The sequence below is a fragment of the Podarcis vaucheri genome (genome assembly GCF_965113315.1).
Source record: "Podarcis vaucheri genome assembly, chromosome: 11".
NCBI lineage: Eukaryota > Metazoa > Chordata > Lepidosauria > Squamata > Lacertidae > Podarcis > Podarcis vaucheri.
In genome coordinates this window covers 36,157,938-36,177,006 of record NC_138749.1, presented here as the reverse complement: position 1 = coordinate 36,177,006, position 19,069 = coordinate 36,157,938, and the positions used below count along the sequence as shown (strand labels likewise).

Genomic DNA, 19,069 nt, shown 5'->3' with positions numbered 1-19,069 from the left:
TTTGTACCTGTCCGCACGCGCACACACACACACACACACACACACACACCCTCCAATGGGGCTTACAACATAGGAAAAGGATTAACCCTCTGCCCCTATTTATCCCTGCTTTTAAATTTTTGATTTTTTAAAAAAAAAATAGGCAAGAGGCCAGCTGTGTAACTTGTAGTTTGACGCTGAGCAGTTTAAGCAAGCCACTATCCCTCAAGATTGGTTGTGACAATAAAACTCCATGCTGAGGAAGGTCAGGATGCAAGCAGAATGAACATTCATCATTTTATATGGCAATTTCAATTAAGAAGTGCTCCTGAATTCCAACATTGCTTTTAGGCGCCCAGCTGACGGATGATGTCAGCAACACATTACCTTACCTTTAGCTAATTCAATAGCTGGGACCATTTTTAGAGACTAAGGACTTATTACAGTGCAGTCCAAACCCAAGATGTGCCAAGGTGAGTTTGGATTTCGTGGATCTTGGGCTTTCCCAGATGAGACAGGGCTCAGCCAGCCTGATGGCTGTGTTACTTTCTCCCCCTGCTTAGCTGTGGCTCCACCGGCTCAGCTGGTAGAAATTAACAGAGTTTAACTTAATCCAGAATATGTCCCCCAAAGGGGGTATTCCAGGAGCATGGAGGAACAGGACAAGGACAGACATAAACCTATTCAAAATCCTGTATAGCTTGCTTATGTGATCTAGGGCCCAAACCGGAAAACGTGAGCACACACTCATCTGCCAGCTCAGTAGCCCCTCCCAGAGGCTCCTGGAAGGAGTTTGAAATAAGGGTGACTTATGCCAGTGCAAATTCTGCTAGCCTAAATTCTGCTGGCTTCTTAAGATTGAGGGTTGCTGCATTGGTGCTGCAATAACTTCTTCACTTCGCTGCAGGTAGATGGCCTTTCAAAATCCTCCACCCAGTCTGTGAGCAGATAAATTGGAGGGACCTTTTCACCACATTTCTTGTGAGGGTAAGTGAAATTCTCCAATAGTTTCTTGAAGGTGGAACGCTCAATCAGTAGTGGAGCTGACTTCTTTCTCTTTTTCCTAAGGTGTCTCTCTCCCTGATTCTCTTTTGCTGCTGCAAGAAACCCGGCTGTCATTTTGCATTCAGAAATTCCCTAAACCCAGGGTCATTCTGGGGCATTACAGAGGGTAGCAGCAGCCACTACATACAAAATAATATTATCCCCACCCCAAGAGGGCTTTATTTTCTAGAATGAAAAAAGAAATCTGAGAAATATCAGAAAAAATGTCTTTGAGAAAAAGTGGCATTTTGATTGGCTACTGTAATGTGGCACTGGCTCTGAAAATTCTCCAGAAATAACAACTTTGAAATGCAGAATTGGAGCTAGAAGTCATGTGCATGGCAATATCATCATATATATTTTTTAACCTGTGCAATTTGCCAGTGTCTTTTCCAAGGCAAATTCAAAGTGCTGCTGTAGACTATCAGAGCTCTAAACGGCCTGCATTCAGGCTATCTTAGGGAGTGTCTTCTTCTGTTTCTCCTTCTCTCACGTCTTGTAAGTTAAGATCAAGCAGAGTCATTGCTCCAGGTGATACCACTGTCAGCATGACCTTATCCTCTACTAAGATAATGGTGGCGCCAGTATTACGGAATTCCCATCGCCCCTGGAGAAATCCAACAGCCCTGCTCCACGGGAGTTTTTAGCTGACTAGTAGAAAAATCCTTGCTGCTTCATCAGACTTTCACTAATCTGTGTGCCCAGTTATTGTACTACTGTTGTCAAGGGTAGTACTATTAGTCTCCTTTTGTACTGTGTTCATTTATATTCTATTTTATGGTTGTAAGTTGCTTTAAATTGTTTCTAACATTGTGTTTTGATGCTGTAACCTGTCATGAGACATTAGCATGAATGATGGGCAATCAATCAATCAATCAATCAATGAAATTGTTCCAGTCCACTTTTTCTTCTTTCTTTCTTTCTTTCTTTCTTTCTTTCTTTCTTTCTTTCTTTCTTGAGAACCTTTCTTTGATGAAAACATTCCATAAACATATAACTTTAAATAAAGCTCACTTTGGACATGGTTACCGTCATGTTATATGTACATCTTATAATCTGTATTTGATGTGCAGTGCTGTATATTAATTTCGCCACTACTAAATTAACTGAGTGTGCTGTATTTGTGGATGTATGATATCTTTGATAATGAAAAATGTTTATTATTATATGCAAAAAAAAGTATAGTATTATTAGTGTACTGCCCAAGCTTTCTATCGCTGCTATTGTGCCAGCGGGGTGAGTGAGTTTGTATTTTTGCATGTTGCATGAAACGTTAATGCTTCACTAGATTTCCCCCTCCTCATGGTATAATGTATTTATGAGTATGTTTTTAAAGGTCAGTTGCTTGGAGACCTTTTAGATAATAAATAAATAGGCAGCACAGTTGCACATGCAACCCCCTGCTCCCATCAACCCATGTTTCCATGAGAAAGCTCCACATGTTGAACATAAAGGTGGGAAGAGCTTCTGTGTTTGTTCAGATGTGCTCAGCAGCCCCCTGCAGACAACTTCTTTCTCGAGTTGGGAAGTTCAGAAAAGTGTAAGTGGGGAGAAGACATTGGGAGTGGGGCCAGCGCATGCACCCTTACACACTGCCACACACACATAGAATCATAGAATCATAGAATCATAGAATGATAGAGTTGGAAGAGACCACAAGGGCCATCGAGTCCAACCCCCTGCCAAGCAGGAAACACCATCAGAGCACTCCTGACATATGGTTGTCAAGCCTCTGCTTAAAGACCTCCAAAGTAGGAGACTCCACCACACTCCTTGGCAGCAAATTCCACTGTCGAACAGCTCTTACTGTCAGGAAGTTCTTCCTAATGTTTAGGTGGAATCTTCTTTCTTGTAGTTTGGATCCATTGCTCCGTGTCCGCTTCTCTGGAGCAGCAGAAAACAACCTTTCTCCCTCCTCTATGTGACATCCTTTTATATATTTGAACATGGCTATCATATCACCCCTTAACCTCCTCTTCTCCAGGCTAAACATGCCCAGCTCCCTTAGCCGTTCCTCATAAGGCATCGTTTCCAGGCCTTTGACCATTTTGGTTGCCCTCCTCTGGACACGTTCCAGTTTATCAGTGTCCTTCTTGAACTGTGGTGCCCAGAACTGGACACAGTACTCCAGGTGAGGTCTGACCAGAGCAGAATACAGTGGCACTATTACTTCCCTTGATCTAGATGCTATACTCCTATTGATGCAGCCCAGGATTGCATTGGCTTTTTTAGCTGCCGCGTCACACTGTTGGCTCATGTCAAGTTTGTGGTCAACCAAGACTCCTAGATCCTTTTCACATGTACATCTCTGGCATGTGTTGCTCAGGTGTCCAATTAGGGCTTAAACGAGGCTGCAATCCTATATTCACTTACCTGGTTGTATGCCTCATCAAACTCAGCAGGTCTTGCTTCTGAACATGTAAAGAATCCCACTGCAAATAAAGTGCTTTGCAATTTTCAACACGTGTGCCCTTGCACCAACTTCAGGTAGGGAACTGAGACAGAGAGTTTCTAAATCTCTCAAGCCTATGCAATGAATCTGAGGCACAGAATTGAACGCAGATTTCTGAGAGCTACTAAACTGTATCTGCTAGGTCACACAAGCTCATATTTGCATTTCAGGGTTTCTTGATACATTTACTTAGTGGGTGGTGTTCTGCTAATGAGTTGCATCATCAAACACCTTCTGTGACAACTTTTAAACGCCTGCTTAAAGCTCTTCTGTTCTGCAAGGCCTATGCAGGAAAATAAGAATATGTCTTTCCGCAATGGTTACTTGATGTCTGTTTTTAACTTTCTCATGGTTTTTATTGTAAGGTTCTGTGTTTCCATTGCTGCAAACTGCTTTGATCTGTCTTTATGACACAGTGGCGTACAAATATTTTTTATAAATAAATAGAATAAAAAATAACGATTCCCACTTTTCTTCCTCCTCCACCCACATGTGCTACATGCTCTGTATGCCCTCGACAAATCTGCTCCAGAGGGTTGTTAGAACTACTTGAACAGATTTGGGTGGCCAAGTGGGAACGTTTTGTTGGGCAAGCAGAAATTTGTGCATTGATTGGATGATTTGCATAGCACTACATTGGATTCCATTCCACCCAGTGTATTTTTTCTTAGTATGCTTAGGTAAAGTAATGCAAGTACCTCTTCCATAGCAGCAATTAGGTTCTGAGTAGATTTGCTGATCTCTGCTCCTGCTGGAGGCATGCCGCTACCATGAGTGAAGAACGCAGAACCTGGACTTGTATGGCCATTCATTTCAACTGTGTAACTTGCTTTCACAGGGCAACAGAGCTGGTTGTGCAGAATAAAATAAACCACGAAGACATAAAGACCCTGAAAAGAAGGGAGTAAGGGGGGGGGTGTAGAGTAAGCTTCCAAGTATGACATGAGACTGCTTTAAATATGTTAAAGAACACCTTATGGTGTTCATATGTTGCATTCAATGACGTACAATTTATGTACCCAATTGTTGAGCTGTACACCTGTACAGTTATTCACACGTGATGTTCAATGAGTGTACAGTATGCACTTGTGTACTCAAGAGCTGAGCTGTAAAAATCAACAAGTGTACACTCTTTCACAGAAACACTTGCAGATGTGTTCAGTGTAACATATGTGAACAGGGTTTGTGTTGTGAGAAGATTCTATGCAGAGTGGCAGATTTTCCCTAGAATCTCAAGTGACAACAGTTCAAATGATTATACTGTACGTTAAAAACAAAAACAAGAGAAGGTGTCAAAATAAATAACTGCCATGAAAGGAAACAGCAAGGTGATGCCCCCAGGGACTCTCTAGAAAGAAAAATAAGCACTATGTGTTTCTTGTTTAAACCCACTCATCTTTGAAGGTAAGCCAAGAGTGGGGCAACAAAGATTTGAATTTATCACAACAGTGAGCAAAGAGGCCTTGGATGGACCAGATTTTGATGTACTTTCTGTCCACCCCTGCTCTAGATCTCCTCTTACCATTATTTCCTAAGAGTCTACTAGGAGGAGGTGGGACTATTACAACAGACCCCCTCCCTCCCTCTCAGCAGCAGCAGCTCGCTCTCTACAAGGCTCTCTCAAGTCAAGCAGAGAAAGCTGCTTTCTAAATACTCCCCCAGAATCATGTCTGAGTCATGATCAGGTTTGGGGCTTGTTTTTCAAACCAGGCAAGCTTTGGGCTTGTACAGATGGCAATATTTTTGGAGCAACAAAAACAGCTTTGTTTCTCACTCCTTCTTGCTCTGATCCAGCATTGTTGCTGTGAAATCAATAGATACATGGTGGCAATTGGGTAATGGAGATGGGGATGCAGTCCTGCTCCAGGGTGGGTACTCTTGTTGTGGGAACAAAAACTGCTCGTTTATTTGTTTTATGCACATCATGGAACAACAGGCAGGAACCAGGCTCAAATCTGGCACTTTCTGTTTGTTTGTTAAACAGGGCTACATGACAGCTAACATGGAAAAACATGGAGACATTCAACCAGGAGAGTGGGGAGATAAAATGTGCATTGCAAAATAATGCCAAATGTGTGTGAACATAGTTGGCCAAAAACTGTGCATCTTGTCACCAATGAAGCTATGAGCATTCTCCAACAGATGCCCTCAAGACAGCAATACAACAAAGCTGCATGCACACACACAATGTTAAAAGCAATGGCACATAAGGATGTAAAGTGAGGTTTGTTGGAAGAGACCTAAGGCTCATCTAGTCCAGCATTCTGTTTCCCACAGTGGCCCAACAAATATCTATGCAAAGCCTCACAAGTAAGACTCATTCCTACTACTGTTTCTTAACAACTGGCATTCAGAGGCATACTCCTGGAGGGAACATATAGTCATCGTGCCTAGTAACCATTGAAAGCCTGTTTTCCTATGAATTTCTAATTCTCCTTTAAAGCCATTTAAGTTGCCACAGTCACCTAAAATAAGCAGAGGGGATTTGTAAATATTCAACTATCTCCAGACTATTGGGATGTTCTTAAAAAGCACAATAGCAGAGACTCAGCTAGAAAGTGTATGCAATATCAGGAAAGGTACCACCACAGCCAAGAAGATTCCAGTGTGGTCGAGGAGGGCTAACAGCGAAGGTTTCCTTCTGAAAACAGAAGCTCCAAATAAGGAGAATAAAAAAGAGCAGAAACTTTGGCAAAAGAATTGCAAGCAGCAACAAGGAATGCAAAGAAAGAATGTGAGGTGCACATCACTAAAAAGATATAAAGAGGGACAACAAAGTAAGTTAGAAGGAGCATACCAGCATACAGCTGGATCTCTGGATGACAAGGGAGTAAAAGGAGATTGCAAAGAAGATGAATACATTATTCGCATCTGTCTACACAGCAGAAGTTGTGGGGCAGATCCTTGTGCCTGAACTAACTTTATTGGGAAGGGACTCTAAGAAACTGGGGCAAATAGTGGTGACTAGAGACAAAGTCCTAGGTCTTATTTGCCACGGTGCTAAAGCCTTTGATTAGACTCCCAGAAATGGGATTTTCAAGTGAGTATTGTGCATGCTTATATTCGTATTGGGCATGCTATCAAAGCCTGTGTTTTGACCTCCTCCTCCCGCTGCAAGAGTTGAACATATTTCCATTTTGGGAGGTGATTGCCCAAAAAAGCAATATAAAAGTTTCTTAAGCAACAATAAAACATAGTGGTGGGTGCACCAAAAGTAAAGCAGGCAGGACCAAAACATATACATGCCTGCATACCACTGTATTCCTATTTCACTTACTTAATTACACCCCACCCCCCACCCCTATTCTAATACATATTTGCATACACTCCTCCCCATTCCTCACACCAAACACTCAGCTCAATTGACCTTTGTGCCGCAGAAAAATGGCTCCACATCTTGACCTGAAACCACCTAGACTGAGGATGCTGCAGTTTTTACCAACACATCTTACCAGCCAGTATGATTTTATTGGCCAACAATATGGCAATCAGTGAGCTAAGAAACTCTCTGTAAACAATATACACAAACAAAGAGGGCACATATCAAAGATCAAGATGATGCAGAAGAGAGAGGAAACACATGTGAGGCAGAGGGGCCTTTTTGGAGAGGGAAGCAGATGGCTGTGATCACAAAACTTAATTTGTACAGATTCTTGGGTTTAAGAAGCTTGAAAGCTTTAAATGAAAGGACTTTTAAGTGCAGACACAATAGAAAGGCAAGTTTTTGACGCAAAATGAATAAAAAAGAATAGTGTCCCCTCCTTTGATTAGGGCAAGATGCACAAGAACCCAAATGGAACAGCTGATGAGTTTCTAAGCTGCTTATGCAAGTATGATTCAAAAGGACACATATTAAAGAATAGTGAGTGCACTTTTTAGAAGATCTAGAGCAATCAATTGGTGAAGACAAAAGCAATGGTTTCTCTCTTAATCTAACCACGCCAGTGCTTGAAATGTAGGTCAAAATTTGACGGGATTAAGCAAATTTCTGGGTTTACTTCAGGCCTTGACAGAGCAAAAGTACCTCATTTTTCATCCCATAGGACGCTCCGTCCCATAGGACGCACCAGGTCGGGGAACAGCGGGATGGCGGCGCTGCGGCTCCCCGCTGTCCCCCGAGCTTGTGGGGCTGGCCGATGTCTGCCCGAAGCGCGGGGCGCTCTGCTTCAGGCAGCAGGCTGTTATCCGCAGCACGGGGAGCCCTGCGGGAACTCCCACAGGCTCCCCAGGCTTGCTGATAGCTTCTTGAAGCCTGGAGAGCGAGAAGGGTCGGTGCGCACTGACCCCTCTCGCTCTCCAAGCTTCAGCGAAAGCCTGTATTCGCCCCATAGGACGCACACAGATTTCCCCTTCATTTTTGGAGGGGGAAAAGTGCATCCTATAGGGCGAAAAATACGATACTTAATTACTGTGTAACTAACTGCTAAAGATATACTGAGAATGTGCAAATGAAAGGCTACATTCCAGGCTTAAATCTTGGGCCAGTTCTTCTTCCTTTCTCCTTTCCAGCTGTTCTATGCCTGAAGGCACATGTCTTCACCTTGGACTTCTCTTTGATGTAGTGTGACTAGTGGAACAACATATTTTTATGGCTATCTGGGAGCAATGGTGTAATTTATCTCAAGTTGTTCCGTCAGCAAAGGGACAGGGAGTCAGAGAGTCAGACAAGGCCTAAGTTTCAGGATCTCTTCTGGAAAGTGATATTAGCAAGGTGTGTTGGCTTACATTAGTTTTCAATCTGGTATTTTCTATTTCATTCTTGTTCTTCTTGTTGTTATTATTTATTTCCTGTTCTATGCTGCCAGGTTACTTTGATAGCAAGCTTATAACAATGTTCCTCAGCATCATTAAAGTATCTGCATTCCTTTGTATACCACTTAGATGACCCTTCCTTCACATCATGAAGGTTTCTTTTGCTACCTATTGAAATTAATGCACCTAACTTAGTTTGCTAATTTTAATGGATCTATTCTGAGCAAAATGTAGCTTTATATCAGCCTGTTTGTCCAAAGCACTAGCATGCCTAAAGAGAAAATGTCCCTAAAAGAATAACTGCGTTGTATCTAAACTAAAAACACCTAGGATTAAATTTCTGCCCTATCTTGGCCATTTGTTAAATAATCCCCCCTCCCCAATTCCACATTAGCTTTTTTTTTTTAAAGTAACCTCACAAGTTGGTTATTTACAGCACATTTCAATTTAAGCCCTCTTAACATGAATAATGATTGAGTTATTAATTCTGCCATCAAGAATTAGAACTCAGTGAGCTGTTTTGACCGCACACAACCAACCACCACTGTTCCTACGGTACATTTAGCAGCAACCTAAAGTAGCAAATATTACTGTTATTACCAGCCCTTTCTGAAAGCTGTATGAACTAGGAATAGCAGCATGAGACAAACCCTTCATATCTGAGGTGTACATGAATGTGAGGAGGTGGAACAACCACAGTAATTTTGGGTTCTGTCACTGTGGAAACCATTCTCTGGCTGACTGGCAGAATGCTGCAAGTGAAACTTAAAAAAAAGAAAAGAAAGACCAACAGTAAAAGGAAAGGGATAATTTAAGGAAGAAATGCTACAGTTCTTTCATAGACAAGTTGTCCCTCAGGGCTTATTCTTTCCTCACAGACCCCTAAGTGCAAGGCTACTAAAAATGCTTCTTTATGATTGCAAAATGGTAGTGTCATTATGTCTGAATGGCACTCATCAAAAACCTGCTTGGCCATGTGGAGAATCTCTACACCAATGCTGCACATTGCCATGGATCACTGGCATTGATATTCTCCATGAGGTGCACATCTTTTTAGTGTTATATCACCAGTATGAAGTCACCACACCACCAAGTGGAAGCCGTTCCAGTGGCCTACTACATTTCTTTGCGTATGACTCTGTTCAAGACCTTTGTTCACCTTCTAAGACCCTTCTTGCAGTCCTACCACTGAGAGGCATGCAGTTGGAGGGAATAAAACAGCATCTTATTCAGTGGTGGCACCCAATTTATGGAATCACCTTCCCAGAAAGATGTGTTTAGTCCCACTCTTGCCTGCTTTCATATAGCCACTTAAGACAGTTATGTTTCAATGGGATTTTTACAGTTGTTGTTTTAATTACTTCCATCTGCTCTGTAGTGTTTTACTTGTCTGCACTTTCATTGCATATCTATTTATTTTATTATTATTTTATTGTTATGTTATACTGCTTTATTTTGCTTGTTGAAAGCCACTTTTATATGTATCGGCAGCCAGTACATACATTTTACAACAAGCAAGCAAGCAAGTTCCTCATATGTGTTAAATCAATGGAAATGTAGGGAAAGGACCTAATTTGGAGAGAATGGTTCCTGTGCTTTTTTCCAACTCTTTGGGTCTAGAGGCTCAAACTCAATGCCACCACTAGGAAGTTGCCTTATACAGAGTTGGACCATTGGGCCATTTAGCACACTACGGGCTCTCTACAGTTGCAGGTAAAGATCATTCCCAGGTTGGTTCACATGGGGAGAAGTTTTATAGGTCAAAACAAGCATTTTGAATTGGGCCTGGAAACTAATTGGCAGCCAGGGCAGTCAGGCCAGGATGAGCATTATACATTCAAACCATCTCACCCCAGTATGCAACCTGGCCACTGAATTCTGTTTTTAACTGTGATGTTAATCTATTATTTGATGTGAGATAGCAAGACCATTCCAAATACAAGACAGAAAAAAACTGGATGCATTGGCAAATGTGTGTGCGTATTTGTGTACGCGTGTGTATGTTGTTTGCAAAGGGATTTAAGAATCAAAGCAAGAAAGGCCTATTTTCCTTGGAAAAGACAGACTGGATTTAATTAGTCACAGAATGACTTGAGACCAAAGACATATATAGCAATCTCTTGTATTATAGAACATTAACAAAAACAAATAAACAAACTGGTAGTTTTGGCAACTTTTGTGGAATTACCACCTGCTTTGTGCATAAATCCAATAAGCTGAGGCATCAGGAAGCATAGTCTAGGATATCACTGTAATCCAAAATGTTTGATTTGTCATTTAGTGCTAACCTGATTTTGCTGTTCATCCCTGCATGTACAGAAGCCTTTTTATCCCTAAAGGTTCTGATTCTGCAAGATCTTCTGGATTTCCTAGATAATGCTGACCCTTCCCCTGCAAAATGCAGGGTGAGGTGCATGTCTTTGTTCGATCCAGGGCTTCCTCAGATTTGGAAAAGCAGGGATGGAAAAACTGTGCCCCTCCAGATATTCTTAGACTACAAGTCCCATCAGCCTTGACTATGCTGACTGGGGTTGATTGGGAGCTGGAATCCAGCCACATTTGGAGAGCAACTGATCCAAGACCACTTGAGGATTTGAATCCAGACTTCCAGTTGAAGTCCAGCAGTCTAATCAAGGGGGTCTCAGATTCTAGAGCAGGATTGGGCCAGGTTCTCCACCCTGTTACAAACAACAGCGCTGGAAACTTTTCCAGTGAAATTGGAGTGTGCTGCAGGGGGTGCCAAAAGGGAGGAGGAAATGAAGTTGTTACTAGGAGCAAGGGAGATATGCAACATTTTGCGGGGATGTGGGGGGCTTACTAATAAAATGGTGGTGGCATTTCAATTTTCTGTCTTTTCCAGAAATAACGTAATGATTTGAGACTTCCTACGAGCCACAGGGACTTAAGTGATTTTATAAAATATAGTGGGGGGTTTTAATATATAAATATAGATGTATAAAAACAATAGGGTAAGTTTCAGTTGGCTCCTAGCTTAAAAAGACAGAGGAAAAACAAAAGGGAAAGAAAATCAAGGTGCTTCTACGTCTGCCATTTATGCCTCAGTAACGAAAATTTTCCATGTCACTTTGGCAACAGCAAAACAACAAATGTGAAGATTTAAACCACTAATAAACTGATGGTGCAAGCTGGTTTGGAGTTCTTTCTTTCTTTTTTTAATTCAGCTGACCTTTGTCAAGGCAAACAAGGAACACTTGACATTTTAGTTAAAATAAATAACACATAATGATCTTTTAGTTGTGGTAAGCTCCAATGTTGCACAACTCTTTCCAGACAAAAATTATCTTTGTTGCAAACCCATACTCACACATGAAGAATCCAGAAAATAGTTTCCTAACAAAGCACTTATAAGTCATTCCCTTTGGAGCCTTTATCTGACTAATGGCAATTTCTGGGGTGGGGGGGAATCTATTTTTACAAAGGTTCTGTATCAATCAAGTTTGAATCAAGTGAACAATTAAAAAGACATACCCTCCATCTTAGCTTTCACTCATCTGCTCTTGTAAAAAGAAACTATAGCATTACCACATTATAATTTATATTACAAAAATTAGAATAGATTAGTTGTTGCCAACATTTGCACCGTGATCAAGTCTGCTTAAATAACTCAGATGGCATTTATCTATCCTAACCAAAAGCTGTGTCCTGACAGGGATAATTTTCCTCAGTTGTAGTGGCACTTTCTGGAATTCCATACATGTGCTCTTATTACAATTGCCCCATTCTTAGATTTATTCCGTTTTATAACCAGATTTCATTTCACTTCTTCCATTCTTTCTTTTTCAAACAATGTGGGCAAGTGGTACTCAGAACAGTATTTGAAATTCTGAAATTTGCCCATGTTCCAATCTAAACCACACACTGTTTCTGTTGTGCAGTGGCGATTTCCTTTTTCTGTAAAAGCTTTGCATTTGCAAAGGAACAATGTAGACTATTCATAGTTTACTAATTTGATATAACTCTTCAGAAAGAAAAATGAAATGGCTTACCCAAAAGTATTTAGCATATTCTTTCTGTATCTCACACTTTTGTTCTCAACAGCTATTAATGCAGAGCAGGCAAAAAAACCCCAACCATATTGGGAAACAAAAGTTATCAGGGAAAACAGCTATGGTATTGGGAATTTTTGTATTTAGTCTAGTAACTAGAGGGGAACAAGATAATGAATTAGGTGGAAAAAGTGGGCATTTCTGCCAATTTGTTTCAATGACTGACTGTGAGTTCTGGTATTAGGAGAGGGAGACATAATATTCTATTTATGGGTCCATATGGGTCATAACTTTATAAACCTTGTTAATAGGAATGGGGAAAATGTGGCCCGCCAGATATTGTAGGACTCTGCCTCCCATTGGTGTTGGCCATGGTACATTGCTGGCTGGGCAGATGTGGGTTAGAGTTCAACAACATCAGGGGAGGACACAGCTGGGGAAGGCTGCTCTAACTACCACACGTAACTGGCAGATTGTTTCCATCCTTAAGCCTTGGTTCTGAGCTCCAAAAGGTGCATTGCCAACCATCAAAGCTGGAAATAGAATGGTGGACTTAATCTGATCACACAAGGCAACTGTTATGGTCTTCAAATGCAGATGTTAACACATATGAGGGTCTACAATTCCATCCTAGTAAAAATGCTTCCAGCTGCAGCTTTTAAGAATGAATCATCTTGGTTCTAAAGCACAGTGAAACAAAAGTGCAGAAAGGTTCACTTTAACCTTTCGGAAAAATTAATTTGTGAATCGATATTTTCCTCTTTGCTGAGCTGTTTTATGGCCAGTGGTGGTATTATGGCCACTGACAAACGTTTTCATCACTGAAATGTTAAGTGCCAGAAAAGCTGAAGAGAGATAGGAGTGGAAGAGCTGTAATGTGATTAGGTGCCCCCCCCAACACACAACTGCTGCTGAGTGCTGGCCAATGCCAAATTTAGAAGTAATTATTAGATTTGCCTCTTAATTAGGGAAGATTTTTGGAACGCTATCAAACAAAATAAAAAAGAATACTACAGACAGCATTGTTTCACTACCCCTAGCTATCACAGAACATCATTCTCACTTGCGGGTTAAATGGCATTAGGGTAGTACATAAAAAGTTCCTTTTTCAGCCTGTGTGTAATGCACAGAAAAAGGAAACTGCTGTTATGCTGTGGCCCACTCAATGCAAATCAAAAGAGTTACAGGAAACTTCAGCATCACTAAGCTACTATTAAGAATTGTGTAAAAGAGCAATATTCAATATTCTTTAATGAGGACAACAGTGAAAGAGGGTGAAGATCTCTCCCCTCCTTTCTAGAACTGTATCTGAGTGAGCTGACTCAGGAGGCATTATCTGAAAATGCCCCAGACCTATGATGCTGAAATTCAGTAGTTGCTGCCACTACACTGTGGTAGCTAACACATACACACGTTCCATAACCACTTCCTGGGTGGTCAAGTTTCTTTCACAATCATCTATTTATTGCCTTCCTCCTTCTGTCTTCCAAGTTCTGCCTTTCTACATCACCTCCCACTTTACAACCACTGTAGCTCCATCTATATTATTCTACATCAGGGCCTTGAGAAACAATGATCTAGGCTTTCCTACCACATCTCATTTCAATATCTAGTCATAGGCAGTGACCCACATGAGCCTGTTCAACTATATCCACTGCGGGGACTGGCCTTAGTTTTGTTTTCATTTCTATGAATCATGGAATCACAGAGCTGGAAAAGACCTTGAGGATAATCTAATCTAAATCCCTGCAAAGCAGGAACATGCAGCTGCCCCTTATGGGGACTGAACCTGAACCTTGGCATTATCAGCACCATGCACTAACCTACTGAGCTACTTCGTATGCCATTACTAAACTCCATTTATGTATCAACACAAACTTGAATACAGGTTATAAGGAGAAAGGAACACACTTCTACAGCGCCATAGGCAAATCAGTTTATTTGCAGTTTTCATATGTTTGTGCATTAAGTCTGTTCCGTCCCAGTTCCACGTTACTATAAAAATAGCCTTGCTTGATCAGAGCAAAGGCCTGTCTAGTCTAACATATTATTTCCTACAGCAGCAAACTAGAAACCTCCAGGAAGCCCACAAGCAAGACATGAGGATAGCAACCCATTCCATTCCCATGGTTGTTCCTCAGTAACTGGTATTCATACAACCATAATGACTTTAATAATCGATAGCCTTCTTTTCCATGTATGTCCAATCCTCTTTTAAAGCCTCTAAGCTGCCACAAATTGCCCCAACATGTACTTTCGATGAAGCTTAATTTGGGGCAATCCTCCATTCTCCTTCAGCCTCCTGCACTCCACCCCATTTGGTTGAGCAGCGCACCCCAATCTCCTGGATAGGCTTTCTGTGAGCACAGATTGGTGCACAGGTGGGGAAACATTCCTTCTGTGAACTTCCATTCACTTATATTAGGATCCAAGCCATTGGGAACTTTGTAGGGATTACATTTCAGAGAGTTGTCTGTTGTTAATCTCTCTCTCTCTCTCTCTCTCTCTCTCTCTCTGTGTGTGTGTGTGTGTGTTGTTTTTTGGCTCTTACTTCCTTCACGTCCTCTTAATGGCATTAAGTAGCACCTGTTGCAAAGGTACCCAGAGACATGAAACTAGTAACTGAACTGGGCGTTATTGATTGGCAGCTGGCATTGGGCAAATGGAAGCATTTGGAAGAGAAGGGAGTGGGAGATGGGAGATATAAACAGTAAAACCAAGAAAACTGGATCATGATTGGCATGAAAGGAAGGGCTGGAAGCTGCAGATGGAAGTCTAGTGGCAATGAATGGACAGCATAAACCAGCATATGTCTCAAAGGATTTTGAACATTATTGTAACTTGTTGCTATTACATATTGCTAAATGTTGCTTTATTCATCTGGCTCCCTCTCCAGAAATAGTTAAGGCAGAGATAAAAGCTTTAAAAGACACTCTGGAGACTGGATATTTGTGTCACATCTATTTTGCAATGTACTATTTGCAGCTTGGAATAAGCTTTCCTGTGCTAACTATATCCCTGGAGTTCACTCTACCTGTCACTAATCAGTGAGATGTAAAATACATCAGTGCTTTGAAAAAAATAGTCCTTTTACTAAATTTAAATTGTGGTTAATAACCCGGGCTACTAATTCTGCTTCCCCTTTTCTGTTCATAAATATGCACTGGCTGCTTCTGGACATGAACTATAGTGTTACAGTAAGACGTCTCAGGCTTGCTTCCTCTGGTGAGCCAAGAGGGAGAGACTGGAAGCTTCCATTTTCATATTCGATGAACCACAATTTGTGATTAATCTTAGTTATGGTTAGCTGAAACAAATCAATTTCATTGGCTTGTTTTATCATTAACCACAGTTAGCTGGAAGAAACAGCAAACTGCAGTTAAACTAAAATTGAAATGAATGCAAGCTCAGTGCTCACTATGGTTTGTTCTTAGAACACTGAACTATGGTTTAACATTACGTCTAAACTAGACTATTAGTCAGGAGTCCAATTGGGATTGGTCAGAGGGCTAGGAGGAATGGGATAAGGATGCAGAATGGGAGCAATGGGATCCTAGGGAGGGGCCCAGAGTGTTGGGAGACTACTACCAGACACCCTGAAAATCTCATCAGTGGTACTCCTGTCCACCTGCAACTTGGTGGATGGAAGGGTGAGGTCCACATCACCTGAATGACACAGGCATCATTTCACGGATAGCCACTGTAGGGAAGCTACTAGAGGTTGGCAGGGCCAGTTAGAGACATACCTCTGTTCAGTCTGCCTCCCCTCCCCCAAACTAGTGAAAAAGATGTTTGGCGCTTCAAAGATGTGGGTACTTTTAATTTTGAGAAAGTGCTGTGGGCATCAGAGGAACATGGCATATCAAAAATGGCTGTTATATTAAACATGGTTGACAGAGGAGTGTTGGGCCTAATGAGCACAGCAACTCATCTCCACTAGGTCTTGTCCCCATGAAGCAATTGCTGAGACTGGAGGTCCCTGCGTCCCCATTCCCTTGGCTCTGAGTCTTCTTCCCTTGGTGGCTCCCCCAGCTGGCTCCTCCCACCATTCTTCTAACTAGTCCGTGACATCAGGTGCCCATAAATGAAAAAGAGAGCATCTACATCAGCCACTGCCACACTCACTCACAGAAATAGAAGATGATTGTACTTTTCCTCTGTTCAAAATAGATGGAAAGGTGGGTGTCCTGGCATTCAATAAAATGTGGTCATGTTTAAGGTGGGGTGATGTTCAGAGTAGGTGAGACCGAGCCAGTGCAAATAGGAACAGAGTAAGAAGAGCAAATGGTCTTTGGTGCACTGCGGATTTTTAAAGGGATATTCACCAAGATTTCCCCAGGGCGCCATAGTGGGCATTGGTGGGCATACTGGCACTTGCAGGCACTGTGTTGACAACCCTTGAATGGTTGTAGGTCTAGTATTTTCCTAGCTGTGGTTGCTAAAAAGCAACTGGTCCCTCGGTGTTATTTTAATCTGTCTTTAAGCCACATATGCCAGGAAGAGATCCAGACATTACAATGGGTACTTGCAAGTACTTTGACGATCAGGCTCCATATGTAAACTCTCTTACTTCTGCCCTCAGATTTTTATCTTTAAAAACCAACTTTTAATATTTAAACACTAACCCCACAGAAATCAATGAGATTTCTGGTGCATATTATTTTATTCTGCTTCATATATTTTTCTATGGTTATTCTAATAAAAAAATACATTGCCACTCCCAGGCTATAGTTCCTGTCTTAGTTCATTATCTAGTGTGACAGCAAACTTCATCTACACTAAAAGAAATATAGGATGTAGCTGTAGATCTCTTCTTTTTCTTATGCTGTTTGCACCAACCTATGTCATCAAACCATCATATACCACATTATCATACATGTATATAGACATCTCTCACATGCTGGATGGTGAGTTAAGAGAGGAACTCGAGCAATGCCACTATAACCAGCTCTGAGTATTGTCAGTGTTTTAAGTTTGTAGATATCCCAAGTTGTCTTTTCTCTTCTCTGTATTCAAAGTTTGGATTTGGCACACTACAGTAAAAACTGCTTGGTTTTTAGCTAAAGTGAGTAAGAAAGAAATCTAACTTACCTGAAGGCAGTTGAAAATGACAAAGAAGACCAGCATCCATAGATGTCTATAAGCCATGTGCAGTCCTCCCCATAGCCATGTAACGGAAATGAGGGCAAACAGGTATAAAACCAGTGGAATTTCTAGAAACAATTAGAACAGGGGAATTTATCAGCTTTGTTAAAAAAAAAAATTTAAAAAGTTTCAGTCTAGAAGAGATGTTTCTAAGTTCTCAACATCTGCATTGAACATCAGAATTGCATAACAAGGGCAATCAATATAGTGGTGACTGGGCAATTTCTGAATCTGCCCTTTCCTGCTTTCGGTCAGCTTTTGAGGAGAGGCTTGAGAACGAGAGCACCATCTGCTGACTAATTCATCCCAAAGGCTGCCGTGCAAGATCTGAAATGATGTATCTGGCAGCAAACAGTGGGGGTCAGTGGGTGCAGCTCTCTTATGAAACACACGGGGGGAAATTACTGCATTTCGGGGAGGACAAAGCATGTTTGGCCTCTATAAAAGCAGGTTGGGAACCAAGTGAAAGACTTGCTGAGTCAGCAAACATTGGCTTTCCAAATAATCGAAGTGCTGATGAGGGCATATGAGAATTCGGAGGAAGAAAAAAAAAAGAATTTAGCATTTAGATGAGCAAACAGATTCCTTAAATTCCATGAAAAGACTGATCAGGTGATACCAGATTGATCTTTGGTATTGACATTGCACTCACAATGGGCGGCAAAGTCCGTATTTGCTCAGTTTTGTACCTTTCAAACTGTACAGTTGTTCTGCAAAGCATTGCCCTTTCTCCACATTATTAATTAATGCCCCTTCAGCAAAACTGACAAACGAGTGACGAGAACAACACACGGGAACACAGTAGCTTATCCGGTCTCCCAAGCTCATGTGCCTTTGCTTGATGCAAAAGATAAATCATATATTGAGGCAGGTAGCTGACAGCATGGACAGCTTCCAGCCAGGCAAGGAATAGCTGCTTAAAGAATTTCAGTACAATTGCCTTCATCACCATCATGACACTAATATTTGTAAAACCCATTGTCTGTTTCTGTTCACAAAGCAGGGGCTGCTTGAAGCAACAGGACAAATGAAGGCAGGTGGTAAATACTATGTAGATTTCTCCATATCTTTTAAGGGTGCAATCCTATACCTACTTACAGGACAGGAAGCACCACTGAACTCAACAGCACTTTAGAAAAAGCATGTACAGGATGACGCCGTAAGTTTGGTTTTAATAAACTTATGGGGTAAAATTCAATGATGTGCTATCTCAGCTTGCCAGATGAACAATGTTCTCTCCCTTCTCCCTGAACACTGTTCTGGTTGTTTTCTTGACCCACCCCAGCCAAGTTTTTTTCGGGGGGGGGGGGGGAACCTGAGGGGCGAATGGGGGAAGGAGAGGTAGGAAATACCTGCAGCACAAACGAAAGCCTTTGCACAGGTCTCTTTCAACCCCTCTCTCTCTCTCTCTCTCTCTCTCTCTCACACACACACACACACACACACACACACACAGGCATACACTGGAACGGCCCTTTTTGTCCTTATTATGCAAGAAACAGGCACTGAGTTCCACCTGACATTGAGGGGCTCATCACGTGTGCATGACATCACACATGCAACACACATGTGATGTCACACATGTCAGGAGGAGCCCGCAAGGCACGCTGCTGCCACGGTGAGGCCTGGCAAGGCCCAGTCCCTCAAGATTGGGGGAGGGGGTGGCTCAGCCCCTTCCCCACATACTTTG

The 19,069-nt window shown here is 41.7% G+C and overlaps 1 protein-coding gene across 3 annotated transcripts in view; it reads right to left on the bottom strand.

The window, feature by feature from the left end:
- Nucleotides 1-19,069, bottom strand: part of ADGRV1 (adhesion G protein-coupled receptor V1) — a 247,800-nt gene that overhangs the window by 8,321 nt on the left and 220,410 nt on the right. For 2 of the 3 annotated variants that reach the window (XM_082191331.1, XM_082191332.1), the window contains 2 exons: nucleotides 17,326-17,447; nucleotides 4,174-4,365 (listed from right to left, as the gene is read on the bottom strand). In XM_082191331.1, coding sequence (XP_082047457.1) covers nucleotides 4,174-4,365; nucleotides 17,326-17,447 — 314 coding nt within the window. Of the gene's footprint in view, nucleotides 1-4,173; nucleotides 4,366-17,325; nucleotides 17,448-19,069 lie in introns of those variants that run through there. The other variant, XM_082191333.1, reaches the window with a different exon arrangement.